Below are 22,554 nucleotides of genomic sequence, written 5' to 3' on the forward strand. Positions count from 1 at the left end.
TATTAGCAACTACACAAAATAAAGGTACAGCTTAATGTGCTATTAGAAATTGAACAAACTTGTAATCACCTCCCATGTCTAGAAATTTCCTAACATCCAGAAAGCCCTGCTTACTCTCCCAAACACAATGCCCTTTGTCTCCCCATGAGTAAACACTCTTCTGATATCACTTCTGTACTTTTCTATATAATTTCTTCAAGCAAGTGTTTATTCCTAAATTGCATGGCTTTATTTTCCCTTATTTTGGGGAGTAGTATTTTTAAGTATTTTTTAATTAATGTATTTCTGCTCCGTTTATTTTTTTCTGGAAATTTACTTGTTAAAGAAACCATATTATTTTTTCTGTACAGATTTCCACCTGATTTAGTTTAACATGTACCTCTGTCCTCTATATTTCCTGGGCCTTGGTAATTAAATCAAGAGGCTTAATCAAATATATTCAAGTCAGAATTTTTGGCAAGACTTCTTCATGGTAGTTTTGAATTCTTTATCAGGAAGCACAAAACACCTGGCTGCCTCTCTTCTTGTGATATTAGCAGTCACCAATGCTTGATGCCTAGTTTTTATAATTCATTAGTTTCTGTAAAATATTGATAATGCAATTTCATCACTTTCTTCATTTATTTATTTCTCTTCTACAAAGAGAAACTTTGCCTCATCTATTACTTAGTTATCCAGTGACAGCTTTATTTTAACAATGACAAAATAAATGCTTGATTGTACACTTTATTAGCCCTGCATTGTACAAAGACAATTAATTCATTGTGCATGAATGTGTGTCATGTGAATTCATGGATATAAACATATTTCATATTAGCTAGTAAGAGCCTCTTTGAGTTAGCTCACAGGTTCTATTGATGTACCCTCATATTCTTTGATATCTTTCTTGTGAACTAGAGTCACAGGACATCCCAGCTCATCGTATACATTATCTGCCCAAACCTGAAATCAACTGGTCCACCAAGCAACCCTGCTTTCTTTTACTAGGTAATGATGTTCCAGTACCACAATCTGAATGTGAGGAATGCTCATTGTACTGAAATGAACATTACTTCTAGGCCTTCCAAGGAATGAAGTTATAAGAAATGACACTCACACACACACACACACACCCATCCATAGACACACACAAACACACACACAGAGATAGAGAGAGAGTGAGAAAGAGAGAGATGCTGGGGATGCTAGAATTACTCATTTTTTAAAATCCAGCATTACACACAAAATATTATGAGGATGAAAATTCTAATACAGTCACTTATATGATTAACAAAAAGAGTTTTCTTAAAAATGCATACATTATTTTCCAGCACCATGTATTAAATAGGGAATCCTTTCCCCATTGCTTGATTTTGTCAGGTTTGTCAACGATCACATAGTTGTAGATATACGGCATTATTTCTGAGGGCTCTGTTCTGTTCCATTGGTCTATATCTCTGTTTTGGTACCAGTACCATGCTGTTTTGGTTACTGTAGTCTTGTAGTATAGTTTGAAGTCAGGTAGCGTGATGCCCCCAGCTTTGTTCTTTTGGCTTAGGATTGACTTGGCAATGCAGGCTCTTTTTTGGTTCCATATGAACTTTAAAGTAGTTTTTTCCAATTCTGTGAAGAAAGTCATTGGTAGCTTGATGGGGATGGCATTGAATCTATAAATTACCTAGGGCAGTTTAATAAATGGTGCTGGGAAAACTGGCTAGCCATATGTAGAAAGCTGAAACTGGATCCCTTCTTTACATCTTATACAAAAATTAATTCAAGATGGATTAAAGACTTACATGTTAGACCTAAAACCATAAAAACCCTAGAAGGAAACCTAGGCAATACCATTCAGGACATAGCTATGGGCAAGGACTCCATGTCTAAAACACCAAAAGCAATGGCAACAAAAGCCAAAATTGAAAAATGGGATCTAATTAAACTAAAGAGCTTCTGCACAGCAAAAGAAACTACCATCAGAGTGAACAGGCAACCTACAGAATGGGAGAAAATTTTTGCAACCTACTCATCTGACAAAGGGCTAATATCCAGAATCTACAATGAACTCAAACAAATTTACAAGAAAAAAAAAACCCCATCAAAAAGTGGGTGAAGGATATGAACAGACACTTCTTGAAAGAAGACACTTACGCAGCCAAAAAACACATGAAAAAAATGCTCATCATCACTGGCCATCAGAGAAATGCAAATCAAAACCACAATGAGATACCACCTCACACCAGTTAGAATGGTGATCATTAAAAAGTCAGGAAACAACAGGAGCTGGAGAGGATGTGGAGAAATAGGAACACTTTTACACTGTTGGTGGGACTGTAAACTAGTTCAACCATTGTGGAAGTCAGTGTGGCGATTCCTCAGGGATCTAGAACTAGAAATACCATTTGACCCAGCCATCCCATTACTGGGTATATACCCAAAGGATTATAAATCATGCTGCTATAAAGACACATGCACATGTATGTTTATTGCGGCACTATTCCCAATAGCAAAGACTTGGAACCAACCCAAATGTCCAACAATGATAGACTGGATTAAGAAAATGTGGCACATATACACCATGGAATACTATGCAACCATAAAAATTGATGAGTTCAGATCCTTTGTAGGGACATGGATGAAGCTGGAAACCATAAATCTCAGCAAACTATTGCAAGGACAAAAAACCAAACACCGCATGTTCTCACTCATAGGTGGGAATTGAACAATGAGAACACATGGACACAGGAAGGGGAACATCACACCCCGGGGACTGTTGTGGGGTGGGGGCAGGGGGGAGGGATAGCATTAGGAGACGCACCTAATGCTAAATGACGAGTTAATGGGTGCAGCACACCAACATGGCACATGTATCCATATGTAACAAACCTGCACTTTGTGCACATGTACCCTAAAACTTAAAGTATAATAATAATAATAAAAAGCCTACGTTATTTTCATGTCCTCCACCTTTTATTAAAGTTGAACTACGTATATGTTGTCAGATCAGATAGCCATATTAAACTGTCTTCAATATGTCCCTCATCTGTCTGAGGTCTCTAAGAAAACATGTTATATATTTAATTCTCACCAACAGGCTTTGTGTTGATATATCTCTGTCATTTTGATTGTCTGAAGCTTATTCTCCAGTATTTATTTTTAAAAGTCCATAAGAACAATATTTTCTGAGTTCCTGAATATTTCCTGAGTTCCGGGGTCATGACAGTTTGAGAAGCTTTAATTTTGAAGTCAGTTTATGTCCTTGGTTTAATTCTCTTTTCTTGAATATCTAAAATATATCACATTATTTGCTTCTGTCACAAGGTGTTGCTGCCAAAAAGTCTGTTGACAATTTTCCTTCCCATAAGGTTGTAAGACTATGTTGGTCTTTTTCACTGCTGTGACTCATGACCTAGTACTTTGTAACAAAGTGCCTTCTCATGTCTTCACCTTTCTTCATTCACTTCATCTTTCTCCTTTTATATTCCACATCTTTTTTATCCTCTTAATTTATTTATTTTTTTTGAGATGGAGTTTCGCTCTTGTTGCCCAGGCCGGAGTGCGGTGACATGATCTCGACTCAGTGCAACCTCTGCCTTCTGGTTTCAAGCAATTCTCCTGTCTCAGCTTCCCACATAGCTGGGATTACAGGCGTCCGCCACCACGCCTGCCTAATTTTTTGTAGTTTTAGTAGAGACAGGGTTTCACCATGTTGGCCAGGCTGGCCTCAAACTCCTGAGCTCGTGATCCACCCGCCTCGGCCTCCCAAAGTGCTGGGATTACAGTCGTGGGCCACCATGCCTGGCCTATCTTCTATTTTTCTTACTCCTGTTTTTCTTCCTTCTTATTTTTGGCCTTGACTTTGCCAAATTGATATCCTCTGTATGGAAATCAATTTAAAGATCTCCTCTTCCTCTTCTCAAATCTGTCAGAAAAACTGTTAACTTCCTTCAAGTTAGCTTAGGAATCTTCTATTCTTGCAATCTTACCCACTCACTTTGACACACTGAAATCTTCTTTTCCTAATGACATTGCTCACAGTTGTAATGTAAAAAAATTTATCTGAGCAGCAAATAAATTATTGAAAATAATTTTCCAGTCCTCTAATTCATTACTAAGAGAACACTCAGTAAAACAATATTTAAACAGAGGAAGGGGATCTGCATATTTGTTGCAGTAGACAAAGAAAACAGCAGCTACATCTTCTGATCAGTAAGTGTTCTCGTTGTCCTGGAATTCTCTTCAGGTTAGATTTGTCTGATAATAATTGAATCATTATTGTTTCTTCCTCAAATGCCACTAGGTTGTACTCATGCAGCCCCCAGCAAGTGTCATATTTCAAAGACTATCAGGATTCAGTCTGTGGGTTTCCTTCACTCTCCACGTCTTTCCCTGAAGCAAGCTTTATTCCCACAAATCATTTACCCCAAAGTTGTTATGTGAAAATAGGAGGCTAACTTTTTATTGTCTTATTTACTCCTGAGACACACTCAGAGGCATTGAATGAATTACTGATTCAACTGCTTTATTATATTTAAGGTTGAAAATTTAACAATGCTTAGGAATCAAAACATTCTTGAAACCAGGTCTCAAGGTCCTGCACAAAATTATCTTTGACATATTGCACATTCTAAACAAAAACATACCCAATATATAAACCTCAAATATGTTCTTCATGAATTTTACTTTTGCTTTTTCCAAGGCAAAATAAGCTTAATAATATTCTATATAAAATCCTATAAATAAAATGGAGCCTGTGTGTATTAAAGTTATTCCTACATTGTACTGTAATATAAATTTTTGTCTATGACCTACTTGAAGGCCAGAGCTGTATTTTATAGTTTTTGTATTCATTTTTGTATTACAAGTGTTTTGTACAGTGCTTGACATATATACTTAAAAACAGCTACTGAATAAACAAATGCGCAAATGAGTAATAGGTGTGTGAATAAATAAATGTATTTATTAAAGTCAATATCTCTCAAAAATGAGAATAAATGATGGCTTTGAATTTTCCATATGCAAGAATCTTTAGGCAGTTTAATGGGAAGTGAAACTTCTATAAGATTAGACGTGAATAAGAAAACATCAATTGTTCGCATAAAAGGGCAGCTAATCAAGACTGTGTAAAGATTAATGTTTTCCCCAAGCACCTCTTGTCTTCACTTAAATAAAAATAGTATCAGAGCTTATGTAAATAGTAAAATGTTTACCTTATCACTCGATTCCAAATTAGAAATGAAAAAAGTGAGATAATGTAAATAATAAAAGATAAATCTATCTATCTATCTATCTATCTAGTTATTATCTTCTCTGAATTTATACACCAAATTGAACTGAGGAAGGTCAGATTTGTGTCTTGCTAAAATATGATTTTCTGTGTGTCTGTCTATGTAATACATACACTTGGCTCAGCAAGTGAGGAGATACTTGGGAATTGGTTGAGCAGATGAAGAGAGACTTGGGAATTTCAGAATATCCTTCCAACTCAGAGCCCTCTCAGTAACCAGGTCAGCCGCCATAGTTACAGACTTCCTTTCCACCTCACTAAAAATACAGATGGTTTAGCTCATTAGACATTGACACATCCTGTCTTGGCACAGTCTCTATCTCCCATGACATTTATATAAATTAAAACACTGGTAAATTGTATATTCCTAAAATTTGTTATCTGAAATAAAGATCATTTTTATTGAGTCCCATAATTTATTTCTTCCACACTCCTCTCATCTTCCTCCTGTAGATATTCTTAGTAATGTGGCCAGGACTTTTTGGATCAAGAACAAACATTCTCAGAAAGGTTCCTTTTTTGTTGTTCTTTTGTAAAATAAACATTTTTGTTCCTATTCTGAACATTGGAGTTGTTTGAATGATATTTACACCTTTATAGATTTAAAAAATAGAAGCAGCTGGCAGGGGCTGTCCTTTTTCTGATAGGTGTCGAAATTTTGTCTGTACTTTCTCTTTGAAGCCAGATAAGTAATTAATCCTCAACAGAAACTGACCTCTTGCAAGTTTAACTGAATACCAGGTTATGAGCAACTGTGGTACACTAAGGAGTTGTCATTAATAATACCAGCTTTCAAATATCACTGTTTGAATTGAGCTGAACTTTCCAACCAATAATAGAGAGCTTTTTTGTGTGCGTGGTCTTCTATACTTATTCTAGTCTCTGATTTTCCAGTTAATTTAGGAAATACCTTTCAGTTCATATATTGTATTTATTTTCTATTGCTGCTGTAACAAATTATCACAAACTTTGTTGCTTAAAGCAATACATTTATTACGTTTCAGTTCTGTAAGTCAGAAGTCCAACATGGGTCCCACTGTACTAAGATCAAGATTTCATCAGGGCTTTATTCCTTTCTGGAGGCTCCAAGGTAGAGATCCCTTGACCATTCCAGCTTCTAGAGACGTCTTATGTTCCTAGCCATGTGGCCCCTTTCTTCATCTTAAAAGCCAGCAAAGTGGATTTAATCCACATATCACAGCAGTCTGATCTCTTCTGCCTCCTTCTCCCATTTTAAGGATCCTTGTGATTACCCTGGGTCCAATCAGATAATCTTTCTATTTTAAGGTCAGCTAATTAGGAAACTTAATTTCATCTGCAGCCTTAAATCCTCTTTGCCAGGTAACTTACTGTGGTCACAGGTTCCAGGGATCAAAACATGGGAATATTTGAGGGGACACAGTTTTGTCTACAAAATACATTTTCTATAGTTCTGCAGTCTTACTTAAATCAGGGACTTTTAGACATGCCTTCTCAAATATGTCACAATTGCTCTTAAACTACATGTGTAGTTCTGTTTCAAAGTCGAAGTGTATGACTTTTAATTATTTTATACACTACTTCATAATGCAAAATGCAAACGTTTATTGGCTGGAACTAAATAATATTTTTATTTGTTTATAAACTAAGAAATATTGTAGCTTCTAGAATATGATGGTAAAAAGAAGATTGAAAATTACTAGAAATTTCTTAAAACAACCAAATTTAATATTAAGAAATGGATCTGGAAGAGGTTGTGTTTTTATTACATTTTCAATATGAAAAGATATTTCTCATTCTCCTTTATCTCATGATAATGAAATTTTTTCAGACAGGCTTCTAACCCATTTCAAGCTTGCTGTGAGAAGTACTTGAAAAATATTGTTATTAATAAAAATTAAAAAGCTTTTAACCCTTTTTAGTGGAGATAGTTCATTTGAGCGAATACTCTGTTCAGGGCCAAAATCCAGGCATGCTGTACATGTTACACTAGTATGTCATGTTCACCCATGGGCCTCCTTTAATCCCTGCTTATAATAAATCTGTGAACGTAAACTCAAACCTTAGATAAGTGAATATATTTTTTTGTTCCTCAGGTCTTTATTTGCTCAGTGGTAGTAATAATATTATATATCTGACAGGTTGAAGTGAGAAATAAACATGTTAAAACATGTAAATATCTACATATCTAAAGCATTAGCACAGAGTAGGTGCTCAAAAAAATGTTAGGTATCATTAACAATAACAAGATCGTCCAGCCTAAAGAAATCTTTAATTGCATTATCAGACCACTGGATACCTTATTTAAAGACCTTCCTGTGGCTCCATAAAATTAAAAAAACTCAAGGTTTTGAAAACATCAAAAATTGTAAAAATCACTTTAATGTAGCTACATTTGCCATAATAAACCACAAGGAGCAAGTCAAGCTAAGAAAGAGTGGAACAGAATATTAAGTTTTGTTGTCAAAATTAAAGTCACACCTGCTGACAAATTCGGAGTTCCATGATAGACAGTTGAAGGAGTACAATTTGCTCCAATGAAACATAGCTTATTCTACAAACATAAAGAGAAAAATTACCATTCCTGAAAAGGGCATTTCAGGTAGATAATGATATAGCTATATGACTCATGAATTCTTATAATATCTTTAAATAATATTTTGAGATTCATTTTCTGGTTAACACTTTATAAACCATTTACATACATCTCTTGAAAATCTTTCCCAAATTTATCAGTTAGTTCAGTTACTTTACTGAATATATAAAGTATAATAAATCTAATTCATTTATTCCTTAGGTGATTATGATTTTCAAAAAAATTTAAATGCCAACATAATAAAAATCAAATTGCATTGCAAAAAAAGATTGATAGAGAAATGTTTGATAGTCATTACCAGAATTATCCTTTAAAAATTGTTTTTGTCTTTACCACATGCACACATAATTGTTAAGAGAATTAATAAATCCATCAAAGTGAAGCAAATACTTCACAATTTCATTTTTCTCCTAACTTAAGTGTGGTTTTAAAAAGTTTATTAAATAATACGGTCAACAAATGAGCATCTACTATGAGTGAAGCAATGGACTAGGCACTGAATTTTAAGTAAGAAAAACCAATAACAAATATGGTCTGATGATCTAATGGAAAAGGGAAATAGTACATATGTAATTACAGGTGTAATTATTAGTCCCAATAAGAAGTGTAAACAGTAGAAAATATACAGTAGTTTTACCTTTCCCGGGCATTCAGAAGGTTTCTTTGAAGAAATAATATTTCAATTAAATCCTGAATGATGAAAAAGAATTAGCAAGGCAAGAAGTAGGATGAGTGTCCAGGATAACACCCTGGGAAAATGTCAGTTATCAAAAATCAAGTCCTTTTGAGGAGCCAGAAGGCCAAGATGATGAAAAGGGAGAGAATGAAACTGAGTAGCATAAGTTGAACCTAGAGAGTGTGCAGTGTCATGGGTCGTTAAGGAACTTCCAAGGCAACTGAGGAATTATAAACGTTATCCTGAGATAATGGGGAACCACTGAAAAACTATAACCAGTGGAGATATTTGGTTAGTGTCTTAAATAAAACATACATAATTGGATTACTGTATAAGGCACAAAAATGAATTGCAGAAAATGGAAAAGGAGTCCCAGAGTCAATACAATATTTCAAGTGAAAATATGAAAGTTTTAAATGAGAATTATGGTAGTGATAGACAGAGAGGGGAAGACAGATTTAAGATATATTTATGTAGTACATCCTACAAGGACTGGTGGATTATTGGATATAGAAGAAGAAAAATGAGGAAGGATTCAAAGGTGAAACTCTGGTTTCTGGTTTGAGCACCTGCGTGAATAATTGGGTCATTTTTTTGCCCCATAGAACACTGGAATAAGAGCAGATTCTTGGGTGAATTATGATTAGTTTTGGACTTTCACTTGGAGACTTAAAAAATATCCAAATGGAGCTATTGAATAAGTAATAAGAAGAGTGGCCAAGGTTAAAATCATTGACAAATGGATGGGTTGGTAATTTAAACCACAGGAGGTATGAAATAATTTACAATAAAAGAATAACAGGGAAGAAAAAAAGCCCTGACAAGGATAAGATGGAAAATGCATAATAGGCAGAAAAAAAAAAAGCCAGTGTTTGAGAAAGAGCAAACACAGAAAGACTCAGAAATTCCAGTGTCATGGAAAGCCAAAGTGAGAAAGCAAGAAATTTTAAGTATGGTGAACGGTATCAAATCCTGTGAAGAGATAAATTCAAAAAGGATGGAAAACTGTCTTTTGAATTTACTAACATAAAGGCAATTGATGAATTTAATGTTAGTAGTTTTAGGGAAGTATAAAAGGCTTTGCAATTATTTCGAGTTTTTTGGGAAAAAAGAAAAAGTTTAGCTAACCATATTAAGGTGATTAGTTGTGGTGGGTAGAAAAGAGTTAAAACTATGTCTATGGATGGGGTAATTGCTGGTCAAGAAGAGACTGTTTAGCTAATAAGAAAGAGACTTTAGCATGCCAACGTGCTTATAGATTTCCCTCTGTACTCAAATGATAAGTGGATATTCAATAGAAAAAGAGAATATTGACTTTGAATAGATTCATGAAACTTTCATTATAATTGACGTGACCTTATTTTTCTATCACAGGAGTTTTGTCAGTCTATCCAAAGTCAATACTCTCCTTTCAGACTTATAATGTTGTAAGCCCTGATAGAGTTTTATAGTACTTAAGGAATTATTTCACTTGCTAAGAAAGCCCACAAAACAGTTAGTTATAGTTATTTATCCTATATCTGTCTTACAAGCTCTTTTCTTTCAAATTAAATATTTTTTCTTTCATTTTATGCTTTTTCTAGGAAAATTTCTATCTTCTTTTGTATTATCAAGGAGATATTTGGAGCAGAGTCAACCCTCTCAGTTACATAAAATAAAAAATGGCATATTCTTGGCAAACGGATCCAAATCCTAATGAATCACATGAAAAGCAGTATGAACACCAAGAATTTCTCGTTGTAAATCAACCCCATTCTTCTAGCCAAGTCAGTCTGGGTTTTGATCAGATAGTAGATGAGATCAGTGGCAAAATTCCACACTACGAGAGTGAAATTGATGAAAACAACTTTTTTGTGCCCACTGCACCAAAATGGGACTCAACAGGGCATTCATTAAATGAAGCACACCAAATATCCTTGAATGAATTCACTTCTAAAAGCCGTGAACTCTCCTGGCATCAAGTTAGGAAAGCACCAGCAATTGGTTTTAGTCCTTCTGTGTTACCAAAACCTCAAAATATGAATAAAGAATGCTCCTGGGGAAGCCCCATAGGAAAACATCATGGTGCTGATGATTCCAGATTCAGTATTTTAGCTCCATCATTCACAAGTTTGGATAAAATTAATCTAGAGAAAGAATTAGAAAATGAAAATTATAACTACCATATAGGATTTGAAAGTAGCATTCCTCCAACAAATTCATCCTTCTCAAGTGACTTCATGCCGAAAGAAGAGAATAAAAGGAGTGGACATGTGAACATTGTGGAACCATCTTTGATGCTTTTGAAAGGCTCTCTTCAACCCGGAATGTGGGAAAGTACATGGCAGAAGAATATAGAGGTAAGTATAATACATGTCAATGTAAAAATATGAATCTGAAAGAATCATTCAATAATGTATTGGGTTAATTTGGTAATGAAGATAACTAACCTTAAATAGGGAAATCTATTCAACTTACTTTTGAAAAAAAATTTTCACAAATGATGTGTTCTTGTATTAATGATTTTTTTTCTGAGAAAAAGGGAAATTTAAAAAAAATATCATCTATAAAGTTCCAGTTCCAGTTTCATCAAAACTATTATAAAATTTTACTTGGTTTTAGTTACGGTACCTTCATTTCATTGATAAAAATAGCAGAGTTGAAGGTTTAACAGATAATATTTTCTGTTTTTTGTTTAATGCACATACACAAACACAAATACGTTTCATTACATTATATTTTGAGTCACATTGTAATGATTTGAAACTTTATATCATTATTGGTAGGAAAAAATGCCCCTTTACCCAAAGTCTCCTAATTTATACGATTGGCAGGCAACTTCTATTGAGATCATTCCAAAGGAAGGAAATTAAGTATTCATTGTGTGACTCATCTTAATGCTTTTATTACTAGCTTTAAAATCATTTTAGTAACCAGAGTTTTTTTCTGTATTTGAAGATTTCTCTACTTATTTCTCTGCTTGAGTCTAGACACAAGTAAAATCAGAAGTAAATAATATTTATTTCTGATTTAAAAAAGAAGAAACATTATTGCAGCTGCAGTTTCCTGGGTGAGGCAGAAGGGTTCTTTATTTATTCAACAACTATTTATCAAATCCTTAAAACATATTGTGATATGCTATCCAGAATGAATGCAAAGAAGAAAAGATATGATACTCGAATTCAGGAATAGCATATTGCTCATGTTTACTTGCAAACAAATAATGGCAACATAGTAAAATAACAGGTGGAGTAAGTGCATAGGAAAAGAAACATCTAATTCTACTTCATTTGAATTCACTTGCAAAAGAGGTAGCACCTCAAAAGATCTAAATTAAAATTCAGTAAATCTTAGGGCTGTCTAGTTCTGATCACAATAGTGTAATAACTACTAAACTTTCCCTACTCCTCAAAACAACTATACAGTTAGATGAAATAAGTGAATCAGGAGATTGAAGGTGTTGAATAGGCAGTATAGAACATAAATCCTTGAGAAAAGCAAGCCCTGTGATCATCTCAGTCTGTGCCTGAGGGTAATTTCATGCTGCTATGCAGGCTGGTGGAGCCCAATTTGAGCAGCAGTATCACTGACTGCGAAGGCAGTGCCTGCAGTTCCAAGTTGCAGAAGCAGCTGTGATTTGACAAGCAGAGTGCTAAAGAAGAGGTAGCTATGAAATGGGTATGGGTCAGAAGTAGAGAGAGGACTTACTGCTTGGCCAAGTATTGGGATGTGCTTGCAAGCCTTAGTAGATAATGTCAGCGTTTGGCTGAGAATTGGAAAGGATTGTGTTAATTACACAGAATTGAAGTTACAACGCAGAAATTTGGGCCAAATTAGAGAAGAGACTGAGCTGAGCGCTTCAGGCATTCAAATGAAGCTACAAAGCCATGTCTTAAGAGTAAAACTCATGCTCTAAAATCAATGCTACATCAACCAAAATAGATGTGGCCTAACAACAACAAAAATTCAGAATAATAAGGCAAATAAGACAAGGATTTTAACTGCCTGCCAATGAAAAAAAAACTTAACGATTCATAGTGTGCCATCTACAAAATTCAACATAAAATAAAAATGCATAGATATGTAAAGAAGCAGGGAATTTTGGCTCTTGCTCAGGAAAATAACTCTACCAGTCAAAAGAGCCTCTGAGATAATCCAGATGTTGGAATTAACAGATGGGGACTTTAAATTGGTTATTAAAAGTATGTTCAAGTAGATAAAGTTAAAGAAGTTCATAATAGCTAGCCCAATGATGATCTCAGCAGGAAATTAGAAACATCAAGAAACAAAGAAACAAAAACAAAGGCCAAGTCCAGTGCTGGAAACAAAATATAGGCAATAAAAAAGTTACTGGATGTGCTTAACAACAGATAGGAAAGAACAGGGGAAAAAATGATAATTTGAAAGCAAAACTGTTGAAATTAGCCAAACTGAAGTACAGAAAACACACGGATCACATAAACATGAGCAGGGATTCAGAGACTTATGAGACAAGAAACATAATATGTGGACAACTGAAATGCTAACAGGAGGAAAGAAAAATAGGGAGCAAAATTAATTTGAAGAAATAATGGTCAGGAAATTATTCAAATTTGATAGAAAATGTCAAATTACAGATCTAACAAGCTCACCACAACCCAAATAGAATAAATGCAAAGACAGCCACATATAGACATTTTATACTCAAACATCTGAAAATTAAAAGAGAAAATTATGGAAGGGGGCAAAAATGTAAGAAAAGATTTCACACAGTGGAACAACAATCTGAATGAAAGAAAACTTGTCACTCAAAACAATGGAAGCCAGAGACAATAGAATGACATTTTTAAATTCTTTAAAAGAAAATAAAACATGCTTCTATATCCACTGAGTATAAGTTTCAAAACCAAAAACAAAATAAAGACATTACCATAAACAAATGCTGAAAGAAATTAGCCAGCTAGCAGGCCATGAGAAATGCCAAATTAAATACTTCCGGTACAAGGAAAATGACACCGGATGGAATCTAGGAAAGAGTAAAGAGTGATAGAAATAGTAAATATGTTGAATAATACAAATGACTACTTTAAATTTTTTGAAAGACAATGTACCAAACAATATAATAGCATGTTATTGTAGGATTTATTGTGTATGTGGATAAAAACTATTTGACAATAATAACATAATGGGTGGAAGGGGATAAATGTTATTTTGCTATTGTAAATTCTTACATGTTAAATGCAATGGTACAGTAGTAGTTCTAAGTAAACTGAGATATATTAAGGGTGTATATTGCAATTCCTAGAGCTAGTACCATGAATTATAAAAAAAAAAATAGAAGAAAATCTAAAAATGCAGCAAAGGCATAAAATAAAATAAACATGTCAGGAGAAACAGAAGAACAGAATAAAATAGAAAAGACAAATAGAAACAAATATAAATAAGACAGTCTTAAATCTAACAATTTCCATAAATATACTAAATGTAAATAGAATAAACATTCCAAACAAAAGGCAGGAATTGACAAATGAGATAAAAAAGGAAGGACTCAATTGCTGTCTACAAGGGACACAAGAAACAAAGGCAGAGATAGATTGAAAGTAAAATAAACAAAAAGACAACATTCAATCAGAAAAAAATGCTTGTATGATGATTAATATCAGAAAAAGTATATTTCAGGGCTGAGTACTATTAGAGAAAAAAGGGATCATTTCGTAATGCTAAAATGGTCAATCAGGAAGAGATAACAAATTTAAATGTGTATGTACCTAATAACAGTTTTAAAAAGCATAAGGCAAAAATGGTTTCTTTAATCCTACATGCACTCACTGACCAAGCTATTCATTCATATATTCCCAAGCTATTCATGCATATATTCCCAATAAATGAAGCATGCATTCACATAATTACTTGTATATGAGCATTAATAGTTTTCTTTACAATACCAAAAAGCTAAAAACAACTCAGAGGTTCATTAATAGGAAGATGACTAAACGAACTGTGGAACAGTTACACAATGGAATACTACTAATCAGCAATAACAATGATAAACCTTTGATATGTGTGATAGCAGAAATAATTTTAAAACATGTGTATCATTACATAGAAGCCACAAACAAAAGAATGCATATACATTATTTATGGTGATATAAATCTAAATAACAGTAGTTACCAAATAGATATGCAGATGGATATAAAAAAGAAATGGGGACATTTTCTAAAATGAAAGAAATGTTCTATCTTGTCATTGGGGTACTGATAGTAGAGTTTTATGCCTTCCACAGAACTCAAATTATATACTTAAGATCTGTGCATTTTTCTATGTGTAAATATTACTTCAATTTTTAAAAATCTAAAAAAAATTAAAAATGAAATCTGAATGAAACTTCAAAACAGGATAAAATTGTAGAATTATTTAATAGTTTCTCTTCTCCAAATTATATTAATTTAGTAGATTTTATTTTAAGTCAATAGGTTGTTCCATTCAGCTAGTGGAAGTACCTCAAAGCAGCAATACGAGTCTGGCCTCTTTTTGCAACAAAGTAAAAAAGTGAGTATTGGTATTTCATTAAACTTTGAAATTTTTGTGCCTGAATACATTTGTGTATTTTGACATCACTGAACTGATTAATTTTGCATATAAAAGTCAAAGTCCTGTAATTTCTGAACACACTAAAAAATAAAATTTTTTGACAAATTAGTTCAACAATCAACTTCTGTTAATGTTTTTGTTGTTTATAGTCAAATAGATGTTTTTCTCTTAAAAATTTGGTTAAAGTTAAATGTTTTATAAATTTGGACATGCACTTGTTTGTTGGCGGTTTGGTTTGCAGTGAATTTTTTTGTTTGTTTAATGACGTAAGTGACTACCTCCTCTGGCTAACCCCCAAATTAACACAAACTTATCCTCCCTACCTGGGACAGTCTCTTTAGAATCATCATAGTTCAATCTTATCTTGAGTGGATTGGCAGAATATTGAATAAATACATGTGTATTAATGCATTGAGAAATGAATTTGATCACTAGCAGATATTCCAAAAAAATCACTGACATTTTGTTAATCTAAAAATGAATTTATGATATAAACATAGATGCCTTCTTTAAGGCAAATTTCTTATTAGCAATTAAAATTTATATAGTTCTACCTCTTCTGTTGCTAGGGTTTCTGAAAGTTTTGAAAAACTAATGCATTCGGTTGGGCGCGGTAGCTCACGCCTGTAATCCCAGCACTTTGGGAGGCCAAGACAGGTAGATCACTGGAGGCCAGGAGTTTGAGACCAGCCTGGCCAAAGTGGTGAGACCCTGTCTCTACTAAAAATATAAAAGAAAAAAAAATTGCTGGGTGTGGTGGCGTGCACCTGTAACACCAGATACTTGGGAGGCTGAGGCAGGACAACTGCTTGAACCCGGGATGCAGAGCTTGCAGTGAGCTGTCACATCATTGTACTCCAGCCTGGGTGACAGAATGAGACTCTGTCTCAAAAAAGAAAAAAAAATAGGCTGGGCATGGTGGCTCACGCCTGTAATCCCAGCACTTTGGGAGGCCGAGGTGGGTGGATCACTTGAGGCCAGGAGTTCGAGACCAGCCTGGCCAACGTGGTGAAACCTCGTCTCTACTAAACATACAAAAATTAGCCAGGCATGTTGGCAGGCGCCTGTAATCCCAGCTACTCGGGAGGCTGAGGCAGGAGTATCACTTGGACCTGGGAGGTGGAGATTGCAGTGAGCTGAGGTCGCGCCACTGCACTCTAGCCTGGGTGACAAGAGGGAAACTCCATCTCAAAAAAAAGAGAAGAAGAAAAACTAATGCATTCATATTTTAATTCTTTAGTTTTAACTCAGTTTTGGCTATTGTTTGAAATATAATAACTATACATTTTTATAAGCTTTCACTTTCTACCAAATGATTATTTGAAATAAAATGTTTGAATCATTTATTTAATCATTCATTTAAAGTCTGTTTCATTGTCTAATAACTAGCTCATGCATGAGAGATACTCAAATTTAAAATAAACAAGTAAACAAAGAAGCAAGGTCCCTGCCTCATAAAACCTATAACCATAAGAAGGATCGAAAGGCTTACACACAAAGATACAAAACAAATCACCTCAAGTTCACGAAAATGTTCAATCTTTAATTAATTTCTGGCTCTAGTTTATGGGGAAAATATTCTAAATAGTACTTAGGATTCCTAAATTAGGGTCTTTAATGTCATCAACATTTATTCTTTCAGGAATAAGCTACTCACTGTGACAATATGATAAGCATAGCTAGAAACTTGCTACTTTAAGTCTAAAATATGGTTAATTTTTATTTTACCTTCTAAGCATGGCAAAGAACTCTCTTCATACTTTAAGATATCACTCTTCTGAATAACTCTACTCACAGACCACATTATTAGCTCCTCCAGCAATTCTCTTTTTTAAAACACAATTTCTTATTCTTAGATGAAATATTTTTGTGGATGCAGTAGTGACATCGAAATACTTTATGTGATGATTTTCCAGTGACTTATAGTGCATTTTCCAAGCTCTTTAATATAATTTTTCTAAATAGTTTATTTCATAATAGTCATGAAAACTAAAACATACACCAAACAATAACTTTAGAGTAGTAAAAAGAAGCCATAAGTTATATTCACACACTCTTTGTTTTCAATAATTTGTTTGTTGGCAAATATTTATAAAGTGATTAAATGTATACATGCATAATTATTTTGTACACAACAGGATATTTACTCAAAAATAAGTATGTTTGAGGACCTACTATGTGGCAAGCACCCTTAATTCAAAAGAAGATCAAATGGAATTTGAGAGCTATTTCAAAAGAGGTTCTCCAAAACTTTGATTTCTCATTGTAACATACTTTAAAGCCACATCTTTCAAAAAAATATGCCATATTCTTGTAACAAATATGGTAACATGCCATAACATATGAAAGAAGTTTCTGGCCCATGGTAGATGCTCAGCAAAGGTTTAGGAGAGAATGAATCATGAATTTGTATTTTAAATTTAATTTCTTAAAATGGTAGAAGCTGAAATCATGGACGCATTGAGGAGTGTCTTATTATATGATAAATGCTAATTAATAAGGCTCCTCAATCCCTAACTGGACTCTAGACCTTTATGGTAGAGTATAACAATGAAGAGTGGCCCATGTCCTTATTCTGAGCAGTGGCTCTCAAACTGCAGTTCCAGAGCAGCAACAGCAGCAGCTTACTTGGGAAATTGTTAGTAGGACAAGTTTGGGGAACCCTCCACAGATCTACTGAATCAGAAACTAAGGGGATGGGATCCAGAACACGAGTGGATACAGATGCATGCCATGCCATTGGGTGAATGTGTATTTACTTACCCATTTGCCAGGCCCCTGATGGAGGAGATGTTTCCATGGAATAAAGCTTTGGTGCTACAAAAATAGCTATTAGGTTTGTTTAACATTAACTGCAGTTTCTGCAAGTTAGGTACAGAACCATGAGGTTTAGATGTCAGCATAGTTAACATTAAAAAAAAAGATTTCATATTCACCCTCAGAAACATTTTAAATATCTACTTGAAAATATCTTCATGTTATATTCTACATGTGGGCATAAAACATTGATCACAGGGAATCAAGCTATGGTAACATATAATGACAATTATACTTTACATGTGTATATTGCTTTATAATCTGTAAATCTTTTACATGTCTTTTCTATTGTAATAGAAAACCTTTGAGGTAGATATTAATATCCACCTCAGTAAACCTTTGAGGTAGCTATTAATATCTTTACTTGTTCAAAAAAACTGGTCAAATAACTTGCCTCTGGCCATAACATTACTAAATGAAAGTGCCAGAATTCAAAGTCAAGGCTTCTGGCTCCAAGGATAAACTGTTTTTGCAATTCTTTGACTCATTTATGTGTAAGTAATTGTTCAGAATATAAGAATTACTTTTAGGCTCCAATATTTGTGTAAAATTCAAGTAGTTGTGTAGTATCCAAAAATTTTAAAGAAAATGGAGAGACAAAAATAGTGTTTACAAACTTGACAAGAACAAGAGAATTTATTTGCCAAAATTTCTAAATCAAAATGAATGACTTGCAGCTTGACAAAATTAAGCATGAAAGAAATCCAAGAGGAAGAACTCTGACATCAAAAGCAATGTAAATGAAGCAAGTAATAATATTCAGCGTGAATCCTCACGTTTCATGTTATGACAATGAATTCTTAATTATTTCAAATGAGATGCTCCTGGGAAAGCCTAAGGAACAGTCCTTTACACTTGTGTTTGGTATAATTGCAATCTCTACCAATCTGGACTAGCTAAATGCACTGCATCACAAATCAATTACTGATTGCTTTCATCTTTTAAGTCTTTTATAGCAAAACACTACATGAAGTTTCTTAAAATTACATTGTGGGCAATATGTTTTAAACTGTGTCTTGCAGGTCTTGTCCTAAGTATTTTTCTTAACATATGTTTTTCAGAATCAGAGAAAGATATCATGCAGCTGATGTTAATTTCAATTCTGGGAAGATCTGGAGCACTACTACAGCATTTCCGTATCAGCTCTTTTCTAAGACCAAGTTTAATATACATATTTTTATTGATAACTCAACACAACCTCTTCATTTTATGCCATGTGGTAAGCAACCTTGCAAATAAGTCTACAAATCCATACAAAGCTGGTATTGGCGACGTAGCCTTGAATTCAAAGTCTGAAGTTATTAAAATATAATATTAGCTACTGTTTTTCTCTGAAGTGAAATAAGAAGAAAACATCAGGGATCCATTTGTTAATACTTAAGGGAGGAAAGCAAAACTATTTTCTTCAAGAAGTATCTTCACATAGCTCACCCGACAATATTTTATCTTCCTGCTATAAAATGCTTAATAGCAAGTATAGCAAGTTTTTAATATATTAAAAAATGAATTTCAAAAGATTCTAGATAAAGATGGTATTAAAGTAAAAATGGCTGCTTCTATCTATTAGGAACAAGTATTTCCTTGAAATATAAATAAATTGTGAGGTAGAATAGGCATTGTTACACAGAATCTCTATTTCCTTAATGAGGAATCTAGTAGCATGGTATAACGTACCTCCATCAGAATTAGCAAACCTACTGATTCAGTCTCTGGGGATGACACCCAGGAATTTATATTTTATCAAATTCGCCTGAGGATTTTTACTTTTCTGAAGTTTTAGAATATCTGTAAAGTTATTTAGTATCTTACTTCATTGTTATAGTCCACTATTTTGCAAAACGGTATTAGCTCTTTAAACATTTAGATTGCTATTAAGTGAGTTTCTACATATAAATAGGAAACTATTTCCTGGCACATAATGATCCATTAAATATTTTCTTTTATTTATTAATTATTGTTATTATTGTGCTTCTTTCTTACTCTATTCAAGGTTCTCAGCTAATGCAGATGACTCCAATCATAGCAGTGTTATATTGGTATATTAGTTAAGACCCTCTTGGTTGGAAATGAAAAGAAACCAATTCCTGCTAGCTTAAGCAAAAAAAAAAATTGTTTTAAAGAATATAGGGGCTGGGCACAGTGGTTCATGCCTGTAATCCCAGCACTTTGGGAGGGCGAGGCAGGCAGATCACCTGAGGTGGGGAGTTCGAGATCAGCCTGACCAACATGGAGAAACCCCGTCTCTACTAAAAATACAAAAAATTAGCCTGGCATGATGGCGCATGCCTGTAATCCCAGCTACTCAGGAGGCTGAGGCAGGAGAATCGCTTGAACCAGGGAGGTGGAGGTTGCAGTGAGCCAAGATCGCACCATTGCACTCCAGCCTGGGCAACAAGAGCAAAACTCCACCTCAAAAAAAAAAAAAAAATATATATATATATATATGGATTTATTATAGAATTCAAGTATATGAATTTCAGCAAACAATTAGGAATATATGAAAAACACAAATAATCAAGCAGCCCAGAATTCCTGTATGCATCTCATTTCATTTCATATAATTGCTTCTCATATTCCTCTCACTCTCTGGTCACTCATTTCCTTTGCTTATCTAAAACAAGTGGGAAGCCAAGCTACTAGTCTAGCTATCTACAGACAGTTCACTATCTCTATGGGATCCAACTCCCAGTTCCTAAAAGCCAGATTCTGATTATTCGGCCAAGATCAATGATGCTGCACCTTGATCCAATCAGAAAGACCACAGGTTGGGTCATGTTGTCTTCAGTTGCTGGCCACTATTAAATAGCATGTTCATGTAAGAGCTTAAAAGGGAGGATTATGATATGTGAATATGAGAAGACAAATGACTTTACCCTATAGCATGTCTACATTTTGAGTTCCAAAGGAAAAGGTGGAGAGAGAGAGTAGATATTCATTAAAGTTTCTATAATATAGCTGTTCAAGCTAGAACCTTGAGTAATTACTACATGGGAAAGGAAGAAGAACCAACGGTGGATTTGGAGTCTGACAGATCTTGTTTAGAGTCTAGAGAACAACCAACTGTGGAGACTTACAGTCATTAAGGGCACAGGCCTTGGAGTAAACAGATATTGTTTAAGTGTGACACTTAACACTAACTGTGTAATCTCTACAAAATTGCATAGCTTCCCTGAAAATCAGTCCATTCATCTTTGAAACTTGGGATATAATACCTATATAATAGGTACAATAATCAAGAAATGACATGTAAAGCACTTAATAGAGTAACTGCTCCGTAAAATACAGCTATTATTAATATTAATACTAACATTATATCCCAGAGTGAATATAACCTGTATAACACTTTTAAATTTACTGGCCACGTTTGTCTATTTTTTTATGATAGCTTCGCACCAGATTCTTGAAGAAAATAAACTGTGCTATTATAAATCCTATTTAACAGATGAAGAAACTAGGTCAAAAAGGTGAAATAACTTGTTTACATAATCAACTAAAAAATGAAAAATCTATATTATTTCCATGTCTCAGTGACAGAACATTGATAAGAACATCTTAATGATCACAGAATTGTCTTAATGTCATGGCATGAATATGAATATTAACTAGTGTAAATGCCCTGAAAATATTTATTGCAGTTAATTCAGAACCTTTTATCTTGCTGATACCCTTAGAAGGAGCAATATGTCTCACTTTGGTTGAAAATGGAAAGAATCAAACACCCCCTGGAACTTTTGCCTGGCTATACCCAAGTTCCTGAGTGTATTTCCCAAGTCCCTAAGAGAAACTGCAGTAGATTTTTATGCAGAACTGCAGTGTACCAAGGGCTTTAACATGAGAAACACAATACCTAGCTTTGTTATATCACATGAAAGCAGAACTGATCAAAGGAATTGCAAACAACATTTTCCCCAAATATCTTTAAATCTAACCAGCCTGATAAGTCAGATGAATCTCAATTTAATTCCCCTTGATGAAGCTAGACAGTTACAATCCTTCATAATGTGTTGGTCATATTTTGTGCTCAAAAACTTTTCCTAGTCAGTATATGATACACTTTTATTGACTTTTATTATTCCTCTTTTTCTTTAGCTAATGATCTTGTCAAAGATCTAATTGCAGAAATTCTGCATTTTTGCACAAATGACCAGCTACTCCCCAAAGATCATATTCTAAGTGTATGTGGCTCTGAAGAATTTTTACAAAAGTAAGTATTTTATGAAATTTTGGTTGTATTATAATCTGTAAATATTAAGTTACCACTTGTTTACGGTTTTGTTTTAAACAGACTTTACACAAACATTATAGTCTTATATAATTAAATCAATTTTACCCCCTTTGCAGTGAATTTGAAATTTTCTAAATCATATTAACAATCTTATTCTTGATTTTATATTATGACTACTTATGAAAACAAATATTTAAATGACCTGTGACTAGGGTGACCAACCATCTCAGTTTGCTTGGAGGTAGCCCTCAGGATGTAGGAATTTCAGTTTTAAAACCAGTAAAGTCTCAAACTAGGACAAGTTGCTCATCCTACCTGTGATAAAGCTTATTAGAACTGATCACAGCTAAGTAAATAAATTCTTTGGTGATAAGTAATTTTTTGGTTAGAATAATACTTGCATGTTGATTAAATACTGATTTTTTTTTAAATCACAGGGGCCTTAAGT

General features: G+C 33.9%; 1 protein-coding gene and 1 long non-coding RNA gene across 2 annotated transcripts in view; one reads left to right on the forward strand and one right to left on the reverse strand.

The window, feature by feature from the left end:
- The window catches only part of LOC117975389 (uncharacterized), a 186,223-nt gene that overhangs the window by 130,317 nt on the left and 33,352 nt on the right, over positions 1–22,554 (reverse strand). The window lies entirely within an intron of this gene.
- Positions 1–22,554, forward strand: part of PIK3C2G (phosphatidylinositol-4-phosphate 3-kinase catalytic subunit type 2 gamma) — a 385,996-nt gene that overhangs the window by 9,720 nt on the left and 353,722 nt on the right. The window contains exons 2-5 of the mRNA XM_003816540.5: positions 10,098–10,853; positions 14,940–15,022; positions 18,943–19,100; positions 21,971–22,085. Of these exons, the coding sequence (XP_003816588.3) occupies positions 10,176–10,853; positions 14,940–15,022; positions 18,943–19,100; positions 21,971–22,085 (1,034 nt within the window). The 5' untranslated portion in view covers positions 10,098–10,175. The remainder of the gene's footprint in view (positions 1–10,097; positions 10,854–14,939; positions 15,023–18,942; positions 19,101–21,970; positions 22,086–22,554) is intronic.

Source organism: Pan paniscus, chromosome 10 (genome assembly GCF_029289425.2).
Source record: "Pan paniscus chromosome 10, NHGRI_mPanPan1-v2.0_pri, whole genome shotgun sequence".
Lineage (NCBI taxonomy): Eukaryota > Metazoa > Chordata > Mammalia > Primates > Hominidae > Pan > Pan paniscus.